Source organism: Myripristis murdjan, chromosome 8 (assembly GCF_902150065.1).
Source record: "Myripristis murdjan chromosome 8, fMyrMur1.1, whole genome shotgun sequence".
In the NCBI taxonomy this organism is placed as follows: Eukaryota; Metazoa; Chordata; class Actinopteri; order Holocentriformes; family Holocentridae; genus Myripristis; species Myripristis murdjan.
Window position 1 is genome coordinate 11443967 of NC_043987.1, and position 17098 is coordinate 11461064.

General features: G+C 41.3%; 1 protein-coding gene across 2 annotated transcripts in view; it reads right to left on the reverse strand.

Annotated features, from left to right (window-relative positions):
- usp43b (ubiquitin specific peptidase 43b) overlaps positions 1–17098 on the reverse strand; it is an 82398-nt gene that overhangs the window by 40211 nt on the left and 25089 nt on the right. For both annotated transcript variants that reach the window (XM_030058755.1, XM_030058754.1), the window contains exons 3-4: positions 12312–12421; positions 5898–5990 (exon numbers count right to left, since the gene is read on the reverse strand). In XM_030058755.1, the coding sequence (XP_029914615.1) occupies positions 5898–5990; positions 12312–12421 (203 nt within the window). The remainder of the gene's footprint in view (positions 1–5897; positions 5991–12311; positions 12422–17098) is intronic.

The window sequence follows — 17098 nt, forward strand, 5'->3', positions numbered from 1 at the left end:
CAGGTTTTGTCACAGGTGAGCATAGAGGACGTCCAGCAGCAGGGACAGATGCTGCTGAGTGTAAAGTCTGGTCTCAGTCTGTCACACAAACTTGGAATAACCTCTACACTTGTAGCCAAGGACTCTGGGTACAGTCCAACCACAACCGGTTTTTGTGTGGTGTACATCTGTGTGTGTGAACAAATACATACAGTCTAGCAAGTGTTTTCTCTTTGGATGGGTGTGAAGTTTGTCTGTCACACTCCCTGTTTATACTGGTTGTATCACACTCATGTCATGCATGTCCACACTGGTCTGATTTTAGCATGAATATGTGCTGAGTGTGAATATAAATTAGGGGTGTTAATTTTGTACTGAAACAGAAAAAGCACTATTCTTCTTCCTTGTTTCACCGACATGTACATATAGTGAGCCGTATTTTCTTTTCTTTTTATTTTTTTAAGTTCTTTTTTGAGCAAGATATAAAATAAAAGCAGACACATTTGTAATGTTGGACATTCAACACAGCTTTTGATAAATGATAACATTAGGCCTAAAAACTTTCACAAGCCACATATAAAGGCTTTCTGCTGCTAAGTTGCGTAAACCTTTACAGAACACTGACAAAAGCCCCACCTTTTTGTATTGAATTGTTTATATATGCTAAAATTTAAAAAATAATTCAAGCTAAATTGTTATGCAAACTGAACTGTGCCCTAAAAACCAAGGTGTAAACCAAACTATGAAAAAGATGAATGGGTCTACTCCTATGATAAATAATGAAAAAACTCATGACACATGAAAAAAATGTAGGCAATCATGAAAAGATGTGTCACTGTCTGGCTGACAAAAACACACAAAAATTCTGGTATTAAAATAGACTGAAAAGCCTACACAGTGGGTTTTAAATTGTGCGTTTATGTGACCAGGGGAAAAAAAACTGACTTGAAATGCAGAAAGATGGATGATGAGTGCCGACTGAAACGGAAATTTGCAGGCAAAGTACTGCGGCGCTTCCCATTCATCAGAATGAGAGCGAGCACAGAAAGGCTGCAGGGGACTGTGGACAGGTCAGTGGCTGCCTACACATCTCACCTACTTTATGCAAATTTTCAAGCAGCCATCACAGGCGTGTACCAATGCAGTAAACAGTGCATCTGCTTGATTAAACCTCCTGAACACTGCTTTGACCCTGCAAATACGCAATGCATGGTAAAGCGTTGTTCAAACCCACAGAACTTTATTTAAAATTTTAGTGGCGATCCCAATGTTGCCAAGGATACCAAATACATCCTGCTGAAATACAGAGAAATAAGTATAAAATTATGCCTATTTTCTATTTGATGTAATGCTGCAACCATAAAAATGGCATCCTGGGTTGGAATGTTTCATTCAATTATTTTCAACTCATCACTGAAGCTACACTAAACTCAAGCTTAATGTAGTTAGTAACCAGCAGATACAGAATATATAAGTGCCACTGACCAACCCTATATAAGGGCAAAATCTGCATCCCTTGCAGACTCAGCCTTTTCGACACCCTCTTGGTGGTCAGTGTGTTCCAGTGTCGTGGGGTGTTGCGTGCAGACGGTGAAGCTCACGATGGAGCAGTTTGACCTCCAGCTTGGCTGAGAACTCAACAATGTCAAACAGTGTCGTTTTTGTGTATATTTAATTTTTTTGCCAGTTGAGTCTGCCATTGTTTATATCTGGTGGTGGGGGTGGTGGACAGTGACGGAAAAATGACGGCCATGTGAATACAGTGACTTGGGACTGTGATAGAATAATATTAAACATGGCCAACAATTCTTCAAAATACAGCCATTCTACACAGGTCCATGATAGCTCAGCCACCGTTAGGAACCTCGTCTTGTTATATCCTTAACACAATTTCTCTGACTCTAACAACAACAACAACAACAAACATCTGTACATTCACCGCACAAGATGAGTTTACTCCCCTTCAGCTGGCTGGATAGGAGACACTGAACATCAAAAGAATGATTCATAATTATCAAGGTTCTTTGTGGGTCCTTGGAGACCTACAGCGAAGGCAACATTAATCAATAAGCCACTGTTCAAGGAGGCATTCTCCCAATTCATACTAATTACCTTTTTCATACCAATCTGGACAAAGAAAACAGTCGCACCGAGAAACAACTCCAAGCAGTAAACAGTGTGTGAACGCGTGTGTGCCAGCATTGCTGTGGGAGGCAAAACTTTCATTTCAATGGTAATGTGAGACGATGATTGCTATTTACTCAACTTAATAACACCCTTTGTGTGTTTTTCTTTCCCATCTCATTGCACAGTATTAGGTCAATCACAATAAGCCCACTGGGACCTCCTATGAATTTTTACAGCCGTAACATGTTGATGAATTATATGCAGTTAACGAGTTTGATTACTGGCTGCAGCTGAGATGCAATATTGATATATGTCTATTTCACATTCACAAAGCAGGCTTTGCATTACTGGCTTACATTCAAAAACATGTCCTCTAAACAAAATTGTCCAAGTTGCACAGTGCATGATTGCCAGGAGACAGGTGTTAGTCAAATAAACGAGATCCCAGTGTTTGGATTGCAGAGTGCGGCAAATGTTGGTTTTGCAACAAACAGTAAATATGTATAAAGGCCTGTGGTCGTGATCTTGTCACAATTAGGCTAATATTTTCACATGGAGGAATATCGAAAAAAAGGCTCCAAAAGGCAATCCATCTGTTTTCTCCTCTGTGTGCCCCTTCAAAAGTGTTTTCTCCCTCCCATCAGCCACACAGTGACAGGGAAGGACGGGATGACTAAGTACTTTCAACTTGGCAAGCTATTTGTTAGAATGAACCTCTTAAAAGCAATTTCCCAAATTAGAAAGGATGTTGGCTGAAGTTGTATGGACTCTTTTAAAGAGTGTTGTATCTGAAAGGGAAGAATTGACCGGCTTGAGCCTTTTGGTGGGAATAATGGGCAGAGCATAAAAGAGTAATCAACACACTGGGAGAGGCGGGAGACTCTGCTCTGCGTCAGCCGCCTCCGACAGTGAAATATCATGAAGCGAGACTACACCGTTTCCTCAGAGCCATAACGCATGAAAGAGTAGAAACCCCCCAAAAAGATGGCAAACAGATGCTGTGATTTACTTCTGACGTCAGGCAGTCATCTCTAATCACACAAACATGTCCGGTAGAAGTTGACAATGTGTGTGTGTGCATGTGTGTGTGTGTGTGTGTGTGTGTGTGTGTGCGTTAATCAGGCACACCCTGCTGTGTCAGTGGTGGCATGTGAGGACACAGCTGCTCATTTCTACTGTTTGACAGCTCAATCCAGGCTTGTGAACAACAGGAGCACCATCACTTCACTGATGAACAACTCAACTCCACTGTCTCCTCTTCTCCATGTAGGAGAACAGGCAAGAGACAGTGGGAGAGGAATCATCTGGGGCTGGGGCGACGTGTCGACATAATCGATTACGTAAATACGTCGACGTGAAAAATGTGCATCGATGGGTTGGACCAAAACAAAAAAATGGCAGCAGCGTGTAGCAGCAGCAGCGCGAGTGACTCCCGTGACTCCTCAGAGTTTTAACAATCAAAGAAATCGCATACTCGTTCCTCCAATGAGGCTTTCACACAGCGCACGCAAGGCTCAGACCTCGGCCGGCGCAGCCATTCATTGTGTATGTGATCGCAGGGCGCAAGGACGCACCGGTCTGCACAGAGCTGAGTGCAGTGCAAGGCCATGCACGCTGCACCCAAGCTGAAAATTTTTTAACTTGTGACGACACCTCGGTGCGTCCAATAGGAGAGAATAGTGGAATCTGAAAAAAATGTGGTAGATTTTGGCAGAACGGCAAAACAGCAATGGAGAAAAGCATCATTGTGGCTGTCTCTCTGTGTGCAGAGCTGTGGGACACCAGACTACAGTCCTACCGTGATCTCATTAAAAAAGCCCAAGCAACAACAATTTAGGAATACCAGGTGTGTTTAAAAACTGGCAGAGATATATGATGTTTTTGCTTTCCACAATAGGCAAGCTTTTTTCTTTTTTTCTGCACTACGCCCTACTCTGCACGCTATGTGAAAGCCCCTTAAAGTATGGGAATGCATTATTTTGCACTACTTAATTCTTTTTACTTGAATTTTATTTTGGAATTTGGAGATTTTAAGAGCAAGTGTTGTATTAAAAAAAAAGTCACATAAGTATTGAAATGTTAAGAAATTAATGTTTTTTCATTGATATACATAATATAGTATATAGTATAATAGTATAATATATAGTATAATATTAATCAAATAATGGGAAAATAATTGAAAAAATAATCGTTTAGGTTATCGAAAAATTAATCGTTAGATTAATCAATTAATCGAAAAAATAATCACTAGATTAATTGTTTAAAAAATAATCGCTTTGCCCAGCCCTAGAAACATCTGTTTCAGGGTTACACCGATTTAACAGGTTACCAATGTGTTGGACTAGCCTGGTTCCAAACCTGTGAATTGCACAAATTTCAAGTAATTCAGTGGTGGGCTGGTGTTTCCTAATTCAACTGCGACATCTTGGTTAAAAAACCATTTGGGCCAGTCAGTGATGTTGAAGGGCAGGACAAATGTTGTTTCCGTCGAAGGTTGTTACAGTTAACTAAAATTCAACAACAAAAAAAACCAAACTAAAACTAGGTGTGAAAAACATTTTAGTTGACTGAAATAAAAATAAAAAACTAGATTTTAGAATAAAGTGAAAACTAACTTAGGGGAATATACTGCCAACGTTTTGACTGTTTCATACTCATCAGGGCATATGAAAATCACAATCGAAACATCGGCATTGTGTTAATAAAAGTTTGACATTGCATTATCGCGTTTTGTCTTTTGCTTGCACAACATTTTTTGGAAGCTTACTAATTTTTCCTGCTCGTCACTCATCTTCCCTCTTAAAAAAAAGAGGCCTTTCTCCAGCCTTTAAAAAAAAAAAAAAAAAAAGATTTTTAATACATGTGTTTTAACAAAGTCTTCTTTCATCTTTTTTATTTTGTATTGGCAATGTACTCTGTTCATTTTGTTTGTTCATACATTTCCTTAAAAATAGACTTATTCTATTACTCTATTTTGCAGAGTAATTTTCAGATTTTCAGATATTACATATTGGCACAAAATTTGTCTATAGGCAGCTTCAGTTAAAAACGTATCAGAGCCGTATCTAATTTGTGTTGAATACCATTTAACAGGACCTTTCTACTCATTATGTTGTCAATTGTTAAGACCAGAATAATGTACTGTACTACGGGTGTGTTTCTCAGTATAAAAGTGAAAGCCAGTGTTCGGAAGTTCTAAAGGACTGACAAAAGTACATAGTGAGTGTGTGTGTGTACGTGTGCGTGTTTGAGAAAAAGACTTCCAAGGAGATAAAGAAAGAGGTGGACTTGGTGAAACAGAGAATGAATGGGGTCTCCCTCTTTTAAAATGTCAGGATTTCCTGAACAGACCGGCCTAAGCCAACCTGGCACAGAGGTGATGTGGCGATTGTGACGTGAGGCTAAATGTGACATTGTTCCTCGTCGCTGAGAGGGTTTTCCATCAGCTAGTCCTCTGGGACACCAACCGTCCAGCTCCAGGTGGACTCATGCTACAGTGGAGTGCTTGAGCCAAACTTCTTTTGAGCCTTTTTAAGCCTGATTTCCAGATTGTAACTGCTTTTCAGAATGAATGTCTGCAGATGTCAAGTGTGATGGCAAAGCTCTTACAAATGGACCTTTGGAGCTACGTTCCCTTAACAGAGATTCTATTTGATTCACAATACACTAGCTGGTGATTGATTTAAGATTTTCTCTTTTATTTTCCTGGAACGATTCAGTCCAAAGTCCAGGTGAATTATGAATGATTTGGGCCAGGGACCTGATTTTGAATTAAAAACAACAGTGCTCACCTGGTCTGGCGAAGAGGGATGGGGAGTGAGATGCAGAGGAAGGGGTCAAAGGTGTTGCTCTGTTTCAGACAGTGGGGGCAAGTCAATGACGATCTGAGGGAAAGAAAACAAGTCTCATTAGGCTTGATAGGCTTGATAAACCCTCCCTGAAAACCGGTTACAGGCCTCTGATTAAATGTCAAAGTCCTCCTGATTAATCCTGGCAGGAAAGAGAGGTTTACTGTTGTTAGACAAGTGAACGGCACAGTAACACCAAATTCATTGCTCCATACAGAGCACCTTAATCTGACTGTGAAAAACAAACAGATGAGTGATGCAACTGGTGAGAATGAGAAAGGGGGGGGCTAAGTAGTAGGAGAAGCCCCCTGGGGTGATGGGTGCTATAAACGGGAGCCAGCAGAGGCAGTTTCCAGCTTGTTGCGTCACTCACCAGCGCTACTAATTCTCTGTGTGATGCCATTACGGGGTCTCGAGCACAGAGAGCAGGGAGCTTTAGAAATGGCCTTGCTTCCTGTGTGTCTGAATGCACAGGACATGGCTCTCCGAAAAAAGACAAAACAGCAGCGGTCTTCCATTCCGGCAGTTTTCCACTCTTGTCCGTGATTACACTTGTTCCAACAAATCCCTCAAAGTTTTGCAAGAGGAAGTCACTTAGTCCAGTTAGCTAATTATTTGAACAATGAGTCAGAGAGCATTTAAAGTGTATTTCCACAGAAGACTGCTGATTGCTGGAAGTGTTTTTGTAAATTGGACTGCAAAGTAAAGCCATGTCCTTGTCCATTGTTTTAAGTTGATCTGTGTTGAAGCTCTGGCGTAGGAACTGCAAGATAAACAAGCAAACTGTGATGAGGTTCTCTGATGCTACATTTATTAACCCGTGCAAGGTGCATTCTATTGGCTTATTTAATCACTGCACATGGAAGTTTCAAATTCCAGATCATCGTGAGTCTGGACTTTCTTCAACATCGACTGCTGATGTTCTTTTGAGCAAGACACTTGAGGGAAGCACTCCTATTTGTGACAGTGAAATGACCCAGTGCCAGCATTAGAAGACTGTAAAAATCCCCATCTTCACAAGTCAATTAGTCTCATATTCAGTCTTAAATTTTGTTTCTCTTAAAACCAATCCAAAAAAAAATCCTGATAAAAGTGCAGTTGCACTGGAAACTAGACTCAATACAGTATGAGAGCAAATGTCTTGTTAAAATGGAGATTTTTTTTTGCAGTGTGGCTATTCTTGGCAGCTCTTAGGTATGAATACGTGTAACTTTATCGGTGTGAAGCACGGTAGAGGTGAAAAAAGGGCATGCATGCTCAGCAAACCCTCTCTGGATAAATAAAGGTCAAAGCACATTTCCACTGCTTTTGACAAAACTATACAAAATGAAAGCATAAAGCAGATCACTGAGGAAATGGCAACAGCCACTGTGTGCTTGCTAGCATTAGGATGCCTCACCAAAACTAATTTCAGCATTATATATTCATAAGGAGACTCTACGTTTAGCACCTTTACCTCAACTGATCTTTTGGCTTACTGCCACTGTAGTCCTTGACCAGGAAGTAATTAGTGTCATAGAGGGCAGATTCTATCAACACTACAGACAATAAAATATGCTGTATCTCATGCCATGGACTACATTGTAAAGTACAGTGTCATTACACTGATTTAATTTCAGAAGTTATATAATTACAGGCATAGCAGAAACAAATGTACAACAGAGGTGAAGGCCTCAGGAGAGAAATTACTCATAATCAATGACAGTTCTGAGTCATCAAGGCTACTGCAACAAAATGCTCCGAGCTGGGTGAGAGGTTGGAGAATTTGCAGAGCATGTAAAATGTTAATAGAGTGGTGTAAGGAAAAATGCAGCAGAAACAAAGTATAACAGTAGATAGACTTTAGACTTAATTCCAAAAAAGGGCATTGTGATAAACTTACAAAAAAAAAAAAAAAGAAAGAAAAAAGCTGATAATCTCAATCAATAAGAAATGTAAAACACCATTTTCTATTATCCTCTTCACTGGCTCAATATGCAGGACTCTTAACTCTCCGAGCCTATGTGTGGAGAAGCTGTACCACCTTCACATAGCGTCCTATCATGGGAAATTAAGCCAGAGAAGAGCTGCTCAAATGTGTTTTCCTTATAGGAAGGCACCTGACAGACCCTGTGGGGGAAGAGATGGGGAGTGAATAAAGCTCTATTCAAGCAAACCCAGCTGACACTGGCTCTTAGTGGAGCTCTCCCTCTTGGCAGAGTAGAATGGCTTCCCTACGGATGTCTTGCTCTCGCCAGGAAACAGTGAGGGTAACAGCACTCCATGCATACAAATCACACTCTGGCTCTACTAAAACATAGATGTGCATGGCCCTGCTATGACACACTTAAAAAGAGAAAGGAGAGAGGGAAAGGGGTGATATTCTGGTGATGCGCTAATGGAAGAAGCGTGCAAAGGTTGAGAGGTATCCTCTGTCTGGTATGTAGCCATACTGAAGAGACATGGAGCTCTACTACAGGCTACTGGAGTTCCAAAATATTTCTTCAGCAAGGCACCAGCCAGATTCTTTAGCTGCTAATTAGAATTAATTAACTTGATTTTCTTTCCTAAGACTGCTAATATAGGAAATCCTCTCTATAGCTTAACATTTGATAGATTGGCAGCTAATTCATCTCACTAAGCCTAGCAATACTGAGTTGGCAGCTCTCCTCTGCTGGGGGAGGAAGGGTAGTTTATTCACAAAGCTAAAGCGCTGAAATTGAAAGGGCCATAAACCTTTATGTGAGCCTCATAATTGACTAATTGAAATTACAACGTTCACATACAAAACCAGAGCCTTCACTTTACTTTGTGAGCCAAGGGAGAAGTCCAGAGTACCAGTTATCCAGTTCTCCCCTTCATATCAAAACAAATCAGAGGACAAGCCGAAACAAAGGTCATCCAGTCGAACCGATTCAGAGCAAAGATGCGAGGGGCTTTCTGAGAAAGTGGCGTCTTGTCGAGACACAGTAAGACGAGCCGGGCTCCTGGCGAGACTGCACCACGTTTGTAATCTGACACGCTCGGCTGCCCATCTCTCGGCGTCACTCTAATGAACAGTGCTTGACGGAAAAGACTGAGCCGCTCTCACTGCAGTCCCCACCGACTGCAGCCACCAAGGCACTGACATAACCACAGATGCAGACGACTTCTTATTCATGGTTTACCTAATTGATCAGAGCAGCTAATGAATAATAGACTCATAAACCCACATTGCTACAATATATTTAGAACTGCTGGCGGAAACCGAGGTCAGAACCGCTTTCAACACACAATGGATTGCTCTGGAGTTTGAATTTGATCAACTCTGGCATGTGATGATGGACAAGGTAAATAAAGATCAAATAACACCCAGGGTTTTCTTGGACATTATGTAATCCTCAGTTTGTCGGCAGCGATTTAGCTTATTTGATGATGTATAGTGGCCATGATGATTGCATAATGACAAAACAGGCTATTATATGGATGATTCGCCGGCTTGTCAACTTGAGATGTTGTATTACATCGGACACTGCATTGCAAACTGTTACGTAGGCAGCGGTGAGCGCTAAGGACTCAACTCCCACTGAGGAAAAAAGAGGGAGACAGGAGTTAAGAAAAACAACCATAAATAGTTCTTCGCGAATCCGAATCCCGCAATTCCTGTGCGCGTTTTGTCTTTGTTGAAATTGACTCAAATTATCCGTTTGTGGAAGAGTTGTATTGTGAAGTTTGTGGCTTGCGTGTGCTCAGAGCCCAGCCATGTGTATCCGCTCTGTACCATCTCACCCACTCTTTCTCCCCCTCTCTCCCTGGCTAGCAGAGTGTTTGAGTGGGTGAGAGGAACAGATTCTGCCTGCCAGGCTGCAAAGACTGCTGCTTCCTGTCTAGACACACCCTGAGCTGAGACATTTGTCAGTAGGGGTAGCAATTAAGAGATGTGCTCTGACAGATGTATTACTGCCATCCACACCAAGCTGCCAATTTTCCAAGGAGCTGGCAGTTGGAGGGAAACACCAACAAACAGGATATAGATATGCATAGATATGAAAACTTCCAGAGGGTAACAAGCCTTATATGAGGTAGTGATGCTAGGCAACACTTTACAGTATGGATCCAAAAAGACTGCTGTGAAAACCAGTCTGGTCAATCTAAAGGTCATTTACAATAATCTGTTGGTTTCCTGTTGAAAATACAAAGACAAAAAAGTAGCCGCACACTAAAAGTTCCTTATTTAACAGACAACCTTTCGACCAGGGTGGGTCTTGCTCTGGCCTTCAGGTCTTCATGTTTTGATACCTCCCCAGCACCTGTTTGGTAGATGTGAATACTTTGTCTCTTCTGAAAATGACAAAGACATCATTTGACGGAATACCCTTTAACTCAGCGTCTGAATGATGCTCCACTTTAAGTAGACCACAGCTGTCAGATGTATGTATTATCTCCAGGATGGGGGTTAGATGGGAGCCAGAAGGACCCTACTGTCAGTTACTACCAGCCAGAGAGAAATTAGAAAAACAACAGGGATGCAGTGACATCCAGTTGTTTGAGAAATTATTGAAAGTGCACAAACGTAGAGTCCGTACACTGGATCAAAACATGCTCCCAAAATATTACTGATGAGGATACTTACGCATTCGAAATACTGATCAGAATTCCCTAAAATTTTGTGAGCATAATTTCATTCAGCATGTGGACTCATTTTCTTAGTTGTTAAAACCCTATCTGTCTGGGACCTGAGTATTTATTTTGAATGCTATCCTATATCTAAATACTGAAAATGCAACATGGTGACAAGCTTATTACCAAACTTTAAACTATAATGTAAACAAACAAAGAACAAAAATAATAATAAAAAGGAGAGAGAGAGCATATCTTTTTGTGAACCAAAATTCTGCAGACAGCTCCAAAGCCTGAAGATATTTTGGTGACTACTTTTCTGCCTCCTTAGGAAACACAGAGGTTAGAGCACTAGGGCAGCTCTTTGTCAGACCTTTTCAGTATTGATGCTCTTGCCTGCCTGGTAATTACTGGAAGAGCTGTGAGGAAGTAATGAGTTTTCTGTTCCTCTAGCCAGGCATCTGTGTCTCTGAGGACAGAGACCCCTCTGTAAAAGAAATAATGACATCTCCATTACATCGGCTGTATCTACCAATTACACTCTAATCCAGTCAATGAAGCCTAAAGATCATAGGCACTGGTGTGCAATGTGAGGCGGACCTGTAGCTACACAGGGCTTTGGACTCTACATATTCATATTTCGGTCATTTGCAGTAACAGATGCTATTATCCAAAGGAATTTGCAGTACAATGAATCAACAGATAGGTTATCACTGTTGATGGACACACATTAGTTGCTGTATTAACCTGTGACCTCAGTGCTACAGGGCAGTCTGTAAGCCATGCAGCTGGTATATGAGAGTGCAGTTGTCATACAGACAAAACACAACTGCGTATTGCATATTGACATCTCCCGGACAGAGAAGCACACCGCTGGCATCAGCACATTAACTGCATAATGTAGTTGTTTTCGGTACAGACACAGCAAACAAAACCCTGTGGTCATCACACTGATAGAATCCAACACAAGCAACTCCTCAAAAATACAGTGGTAACCTATTTTCTAAATCACTGTTTTTCTGAAGAAAATAGATACTTTCAAAGCAGTAAATCTAAAGCAATGGGCTTAAGAAACATTAATAACTATTTTGCAACAGAAAAAAAAAAATCAGAATCAGAATCATTGTATTTTTCAAAGACCTCACACCTCAGTTGACTAAGGTGAGAGCCAGTGATTACTAACAGTAATTAGCAAGAGAGAAGAGGCTGAGTTGTAGTCAGCCTCTGAGTGAAAACACTGGTTGTAGCTGCTATCAATGCACAGTCGATCCAATTTGCCATTTTCTGGAGCCTGAGATTGACAAATACAATCTGCTTTATAGTTAGACAGACCTGCCGGTATCAGTCTGAACCATTCTGGTGTAAAATTACTCAGTTTTGATCTCAGGCCGATCGATCAGTGCATCCCTTCCAATAAATTTGGAAAACTACACCCCTTTACTATAAAGCAGCCTTGAAAGGCAGGAAAAGACTTGTGCCATACCACAATATTGCTATATCCAAAATCCCAGTCGATATGTAGTCTGACATCACTGTATGTTAGCCATGTTTTGCCCAGCACTAAAAAGATGTGTAAGATTTTTACTTCCTAACTTGGACTGGTGGTGAACCTGTATCTATCCAGCCTTGGCAGTAACAATGCCATGTCATATACAGCCAGTTCAGACCACTGGTAATGGTGTGATTAATGCTGTATGTTGAGTCGGAATCTGTTAAAGCAGACATTTCACGTTTAATTTCCAGCTGGTGGGAGTGCGATGTTGCAGAGAGGAAACTCACTTGTATTGTGCCTGGAAGTGTTCCTGGACAAAGCTGTGGCCGACCTTGGGCTGCTGGGACTGTGACTGGGATGGGTCAGGAGACGCTATTTCCTCCGCTCCACCGGGACCCTGCAGCAGAGAGGAGACAATTCATGAATATGATTTTGTCACACTGTCAGTCTCTGACATAAATACAAAATTCTTCAAAGACACTTTCTTTTGAGAAGAGCTCCCAAATGTTCTCTGTGTACATTTGTGTGTTTGAGGCAAATCATCAGACCCCAACACATCCTGGGTTGTCAAGTGCACCAAATCATCACATATATTGATGTGCAACAATGATTTTAGGAGGTTTAGAGAGGCTTTTGTGTAATGAGGCTCAGCACATTCTTGCTGTACCTTGCCAGGGCAAAAATGTGATATTCAAAAGCTGAGGAAAAGTACTGACCTAAACATAACCCTCTGAGAACAGAGCGGAGCTGGCCTTGGATAAAGATAAAAGAAGAGGGGAGAAACAGATAAAAACTAACAGACTGATCATTGAAAGGCTTGCAAGGTCAAAAAACAAATGTGTGGGATGGCACACAGTGGGAGGGTCTCACATGCACCGCTGTGCCGTAATGACTGATGCCATACAGTCCACAACAAACCAAATAACCTTCCTTCCTAGGTGCTGATCTGAGACAAATCATCTAAGCATAAGATTTAAATTCAATAAGCTGCATTATCGCTATGTGCTTGGTCTATGCGCTGTAGTTAAATTCAGTATAATAATAGTTACTGCACTTGATGATAATGGTGCACAGATGTAGTGAGACCTCTTTACTCTCCATCAAATGCCAATCACTCTCTCTCGTCGGGGTAATTTCATGCAAACAGCCAAGCTTCTGACACAAGCACAAAAGGGGATGTGTAAGTGAGACTGAATGACAGCGCTGATTGCATGCTGCATCAGAGCCATCTCTGACCATCTTGGAGGCCTATGCAACATCCTACTTATCCCCACCCACTCCACTCCCAGTTCCTCAGTGACATATTTCAATATGTCAGAATGAAAAGACACACAATGCATTGTTATTATTTCAACCAAGCAAGACATATTTTAGTCAACAAGACCAGAGTCTGCTGAATAACATCAAACATTCACTGGTTATGGATAAAGGGAATAATGAAGCTGGCAGAAAGGCTTTTGCAGATTGCTGATGTCATTCGATTAAAGGGTGAGGATGTAGAGAGAATGGCGCTTAGGATTTTCTCCTGTTCAACCATCTGGAGCCTTTACGTTGATGTTGGTGAGCACAAATGAACTGGGCCTGTCTGCTGTTTGTTAGCTGGGTTATATGTCTTTCACGTCTTCCAAGAGTCCTTCTATGTCTTTTAAACTGTGAAGCCAAAGGCAAATTTCCACTTGTTGGACAATAAAGATTTGTATTCTTATTCATCTCTCTAAAAAGACAATGACGTGAGTGGGAAGCAGAGATTCTGATTGATTCTCTGGATGATGGACACTGATGAGCAGATGAGCTGATAGAGGGCTTTAGAAGGAAACCTAGAAGTGGGTGCCTTGGAAATAAGAGAAAAAATATGAGTGAGCCCTTGGAAATCGGAAGCTCACTGTGATGGGATACGAGGAGCGCCCAGAAATACAGGGCAGCTACAGATAGGCTAATGTGGTCAAAGAAAAAAAAGGAATGAATGAGCCAGTGAGAATGGTGCAGGTAGTCTGCCTGACTGAACTTAAGTTAATCTACACTATTATTTATTTTTTAATGAGTTTAATGACTAAAAACCTAAGAGACGTGACAAACACAATCATGAATTCAATCAATAACAATTCACAGCAACTTTGAAACAAATAAATCTTTTAAAGCTTTTTCAATCAATAAATTCTTTCAGATCATGTCGAATAAAGTGAACCAAATGGGTTTAAAAAGAGGTCCATTATTTTTTAAATACATTTTTCCTGCTAATAAATTGCAGGTTTTAGTATTATTTGTTGAAATATTCCACAGCAAATAACACAAGAAACCATAAACAACTAGAAATGAATAGCAAATGATGGGAAACCCTGGTGGTATGAGGGCCCTGAGCAATTGCTTATACAGCTTATAACAAGAAACAGCCATTGTTTTACTGGTGCACATCAGCTGTTCTGTCACTAAATTAAGAATCCATGAAACTGAACATTGTATTCATGTTTTATATGGCTATGCAAGAGGAAAATCTAAGCCACTTACAAGCTACAATGAGCAGTCGTACCAGTGAACTGGATATCTATATACAGAATCAACTGCTGTTCACAGATTGCAGGCATGGCTATTGAGTGGTTCTTTGCAAAAGGCCATGTGGCAAACAGACACCTTGTTAACATTTCTCTGCTCACCCGCCATCCGCGCCACACAACAGCATGGTGTGAAAGTCGGGCACTTGAGAATGCATTAAGTCATCATATCATTTCGGCTTTGCTTTTACACTAAGCTGACCGGGGCAAACAGAAATGTGCTCTCCAAGCTTTCTCTGTTGACGCATGCTTTCTCTGTCCCTCTCTCTCTCTCTCTGTTTACTATTCCTCCAATTTCTAACACAGCTCCTGGTCCCATACTGGCTGCCACTGTTCCCAGGCTGGCAGCTCGACCATGACCTGCGCTCACAAATGGAGCTGAAAGGAGGTTTAGAATTTCTAAGGGATAGAGCAAAAGCAGAGGGCGTGTGTTGTGTGTGCGTTTTTGAGAAATCAGAGTTTGTGTGTGTGTGTGTGTGTGTGTGTATGAGAGAACGAGAGAGAGTGCAGGAGTGTCTTTTTACAGTTCACGACCATTTCCAATCCTGAGTCTATTCTTCCAAGAGCATTTGAGCTCTGCGAAGACCAAAAATGGGACCGAAACCTGACCTTCCCCCCTACATTGTGTTTAAACAGGCACACACAATGACGCACACTACCTCTTCTCTCACCCTTTCCTGTCTGCATGTCCCTCTGTGTTTTTCATTCTCTCTGTCATAATCTCTCACTCGCTCTCTTAAATAGGATTGCCATAAAGGGAGGTTCAACCCAACTGATTCTCTCGGTATTGGTTCAGGTGTAAAAACAGGACAAATTAATGATGGTAGAAAAGTTAAGACTGAGACTTGTAGCGTTTTTTATCAGGTGCACTGACTTCAGGCTCTATATTTCACTCCCTCTTTCTTTCCACAGTGGTGCTAATGCATTCCAGGGCTATCTTTATGTAGAGATAACAAGGCAACATTAAGGCCACCGAGTACAGACATGGCTTGTCTTATCACTTCTCAGAAATCCCTGCCCAGCTTTGCCCTGCCAATAGATTGCAAAGCGGCAGCTGTGCTTTAACAGTAACCGTTGGCGATGTGGACATAAAGCACAGTGAGAAACTGGGACAGGTTAACACACCTACTGACATGTGGTTCTGATAAGGCCTCAGTCATCTAAATGATCACAGCTAGATAGTAATTCCCATGGAGTAAGCTTTGACTGCTGCTGCTCAAAGAAATCGTTTCACAGGTTGTTCGGCGACCCCTATTGAAAAGGGGTCCATCTCAAGAGGTGCCATGCGCCTGTCTGCATTTCAAAGATGCTATCTTTGAAATTGGTTGTCAGAAAAATATGCCAACTTCAAACCGATAAAAATGCAGCTAAACAGGCAGGCAACAGGGGAAAAACTACATTAAAAAAAAACAACAACTATTTTTAGAGTCAGTTGGTCAGACCAGTAGACAGCTATTACTGCAGAAGAGGAAAAAATGGAAAACAACATTTAGTGTGAAATTCCATTTCTTGCTCTTAATCTCCAGTATGTGTCTATCTGAATGGGCCCAACTACTCAGCTACATAGCTGTGTAAAAACAGTAGTATGTACAAATGTATTAAAACTTGCTGACCCCACTTTCCCCTAAATACTATCATTAACATTATCATAAATCACTAACATTATCATAAATCAAAATAATGAACCTGGAGACACACTGCAGGATGAGAAAGTTAATTAGCCTTTCCTAAGTACAGTACAGATTACTTTTTGCCCTTAAATGCAAATGTGTGGATGTCAAATATTGAACCATAATATATACAAATCAATGGGCAGTGACATTTTACAAACATCACCAGTGCGTCATTCGATTTGTTGCAGTGGTATTCAATCAGCCATCAGAAAAACATATTAATTAAAATTAAACTCATTTTTAAACCTAGTCCCTACAGCAGTAAGCTGCAAGGAACGTAGACAAGCTGAAGCTCAGGATATCAGGAAGTTATTCCTGGATAAGCAGAGAAGATAACAAAAGTGATCGATGACCAGCGTTTTGTTGTTGACTACAAGCAGAGCCACTCATGTCTGAAAAGGTAACATGGAGAAATATAAGGCAGCCACTGTTGGTTTCACTTCCAAATATAGAACTCATTGAGCAGCACAAAATGTACAACTGGTAATATCCAAGATATGTTAAGCCAGAGAATTGTCTACCTCTGCTTAATCCATAAGCCTCAATGCCAGGAGAGGGGCGGGTGCCAATGCCTCAGGAGTACGGAGAAAATTAAAACTCAAATCCCTCACCCTGGCACCTAGTGTGCTGTAATTGATTTCTGGGATTTAGATAAATGACAAAGATAGAGCGTGCAACTGAGCGGGGGGCTGGAGCTCGGCCGCTGGCTCAGCACTGTCAGCAAGAGGCCAGAGTTCATTTATTGTGATTCCTAAGCTGACTGAAAGAGGAAGCGCCAGAGAGAGATGGAGAGGCAGGCTGAGAGGAGAGATGATAAGCACATGGTTGTTGGACTGGCTGGTACAAATCAGA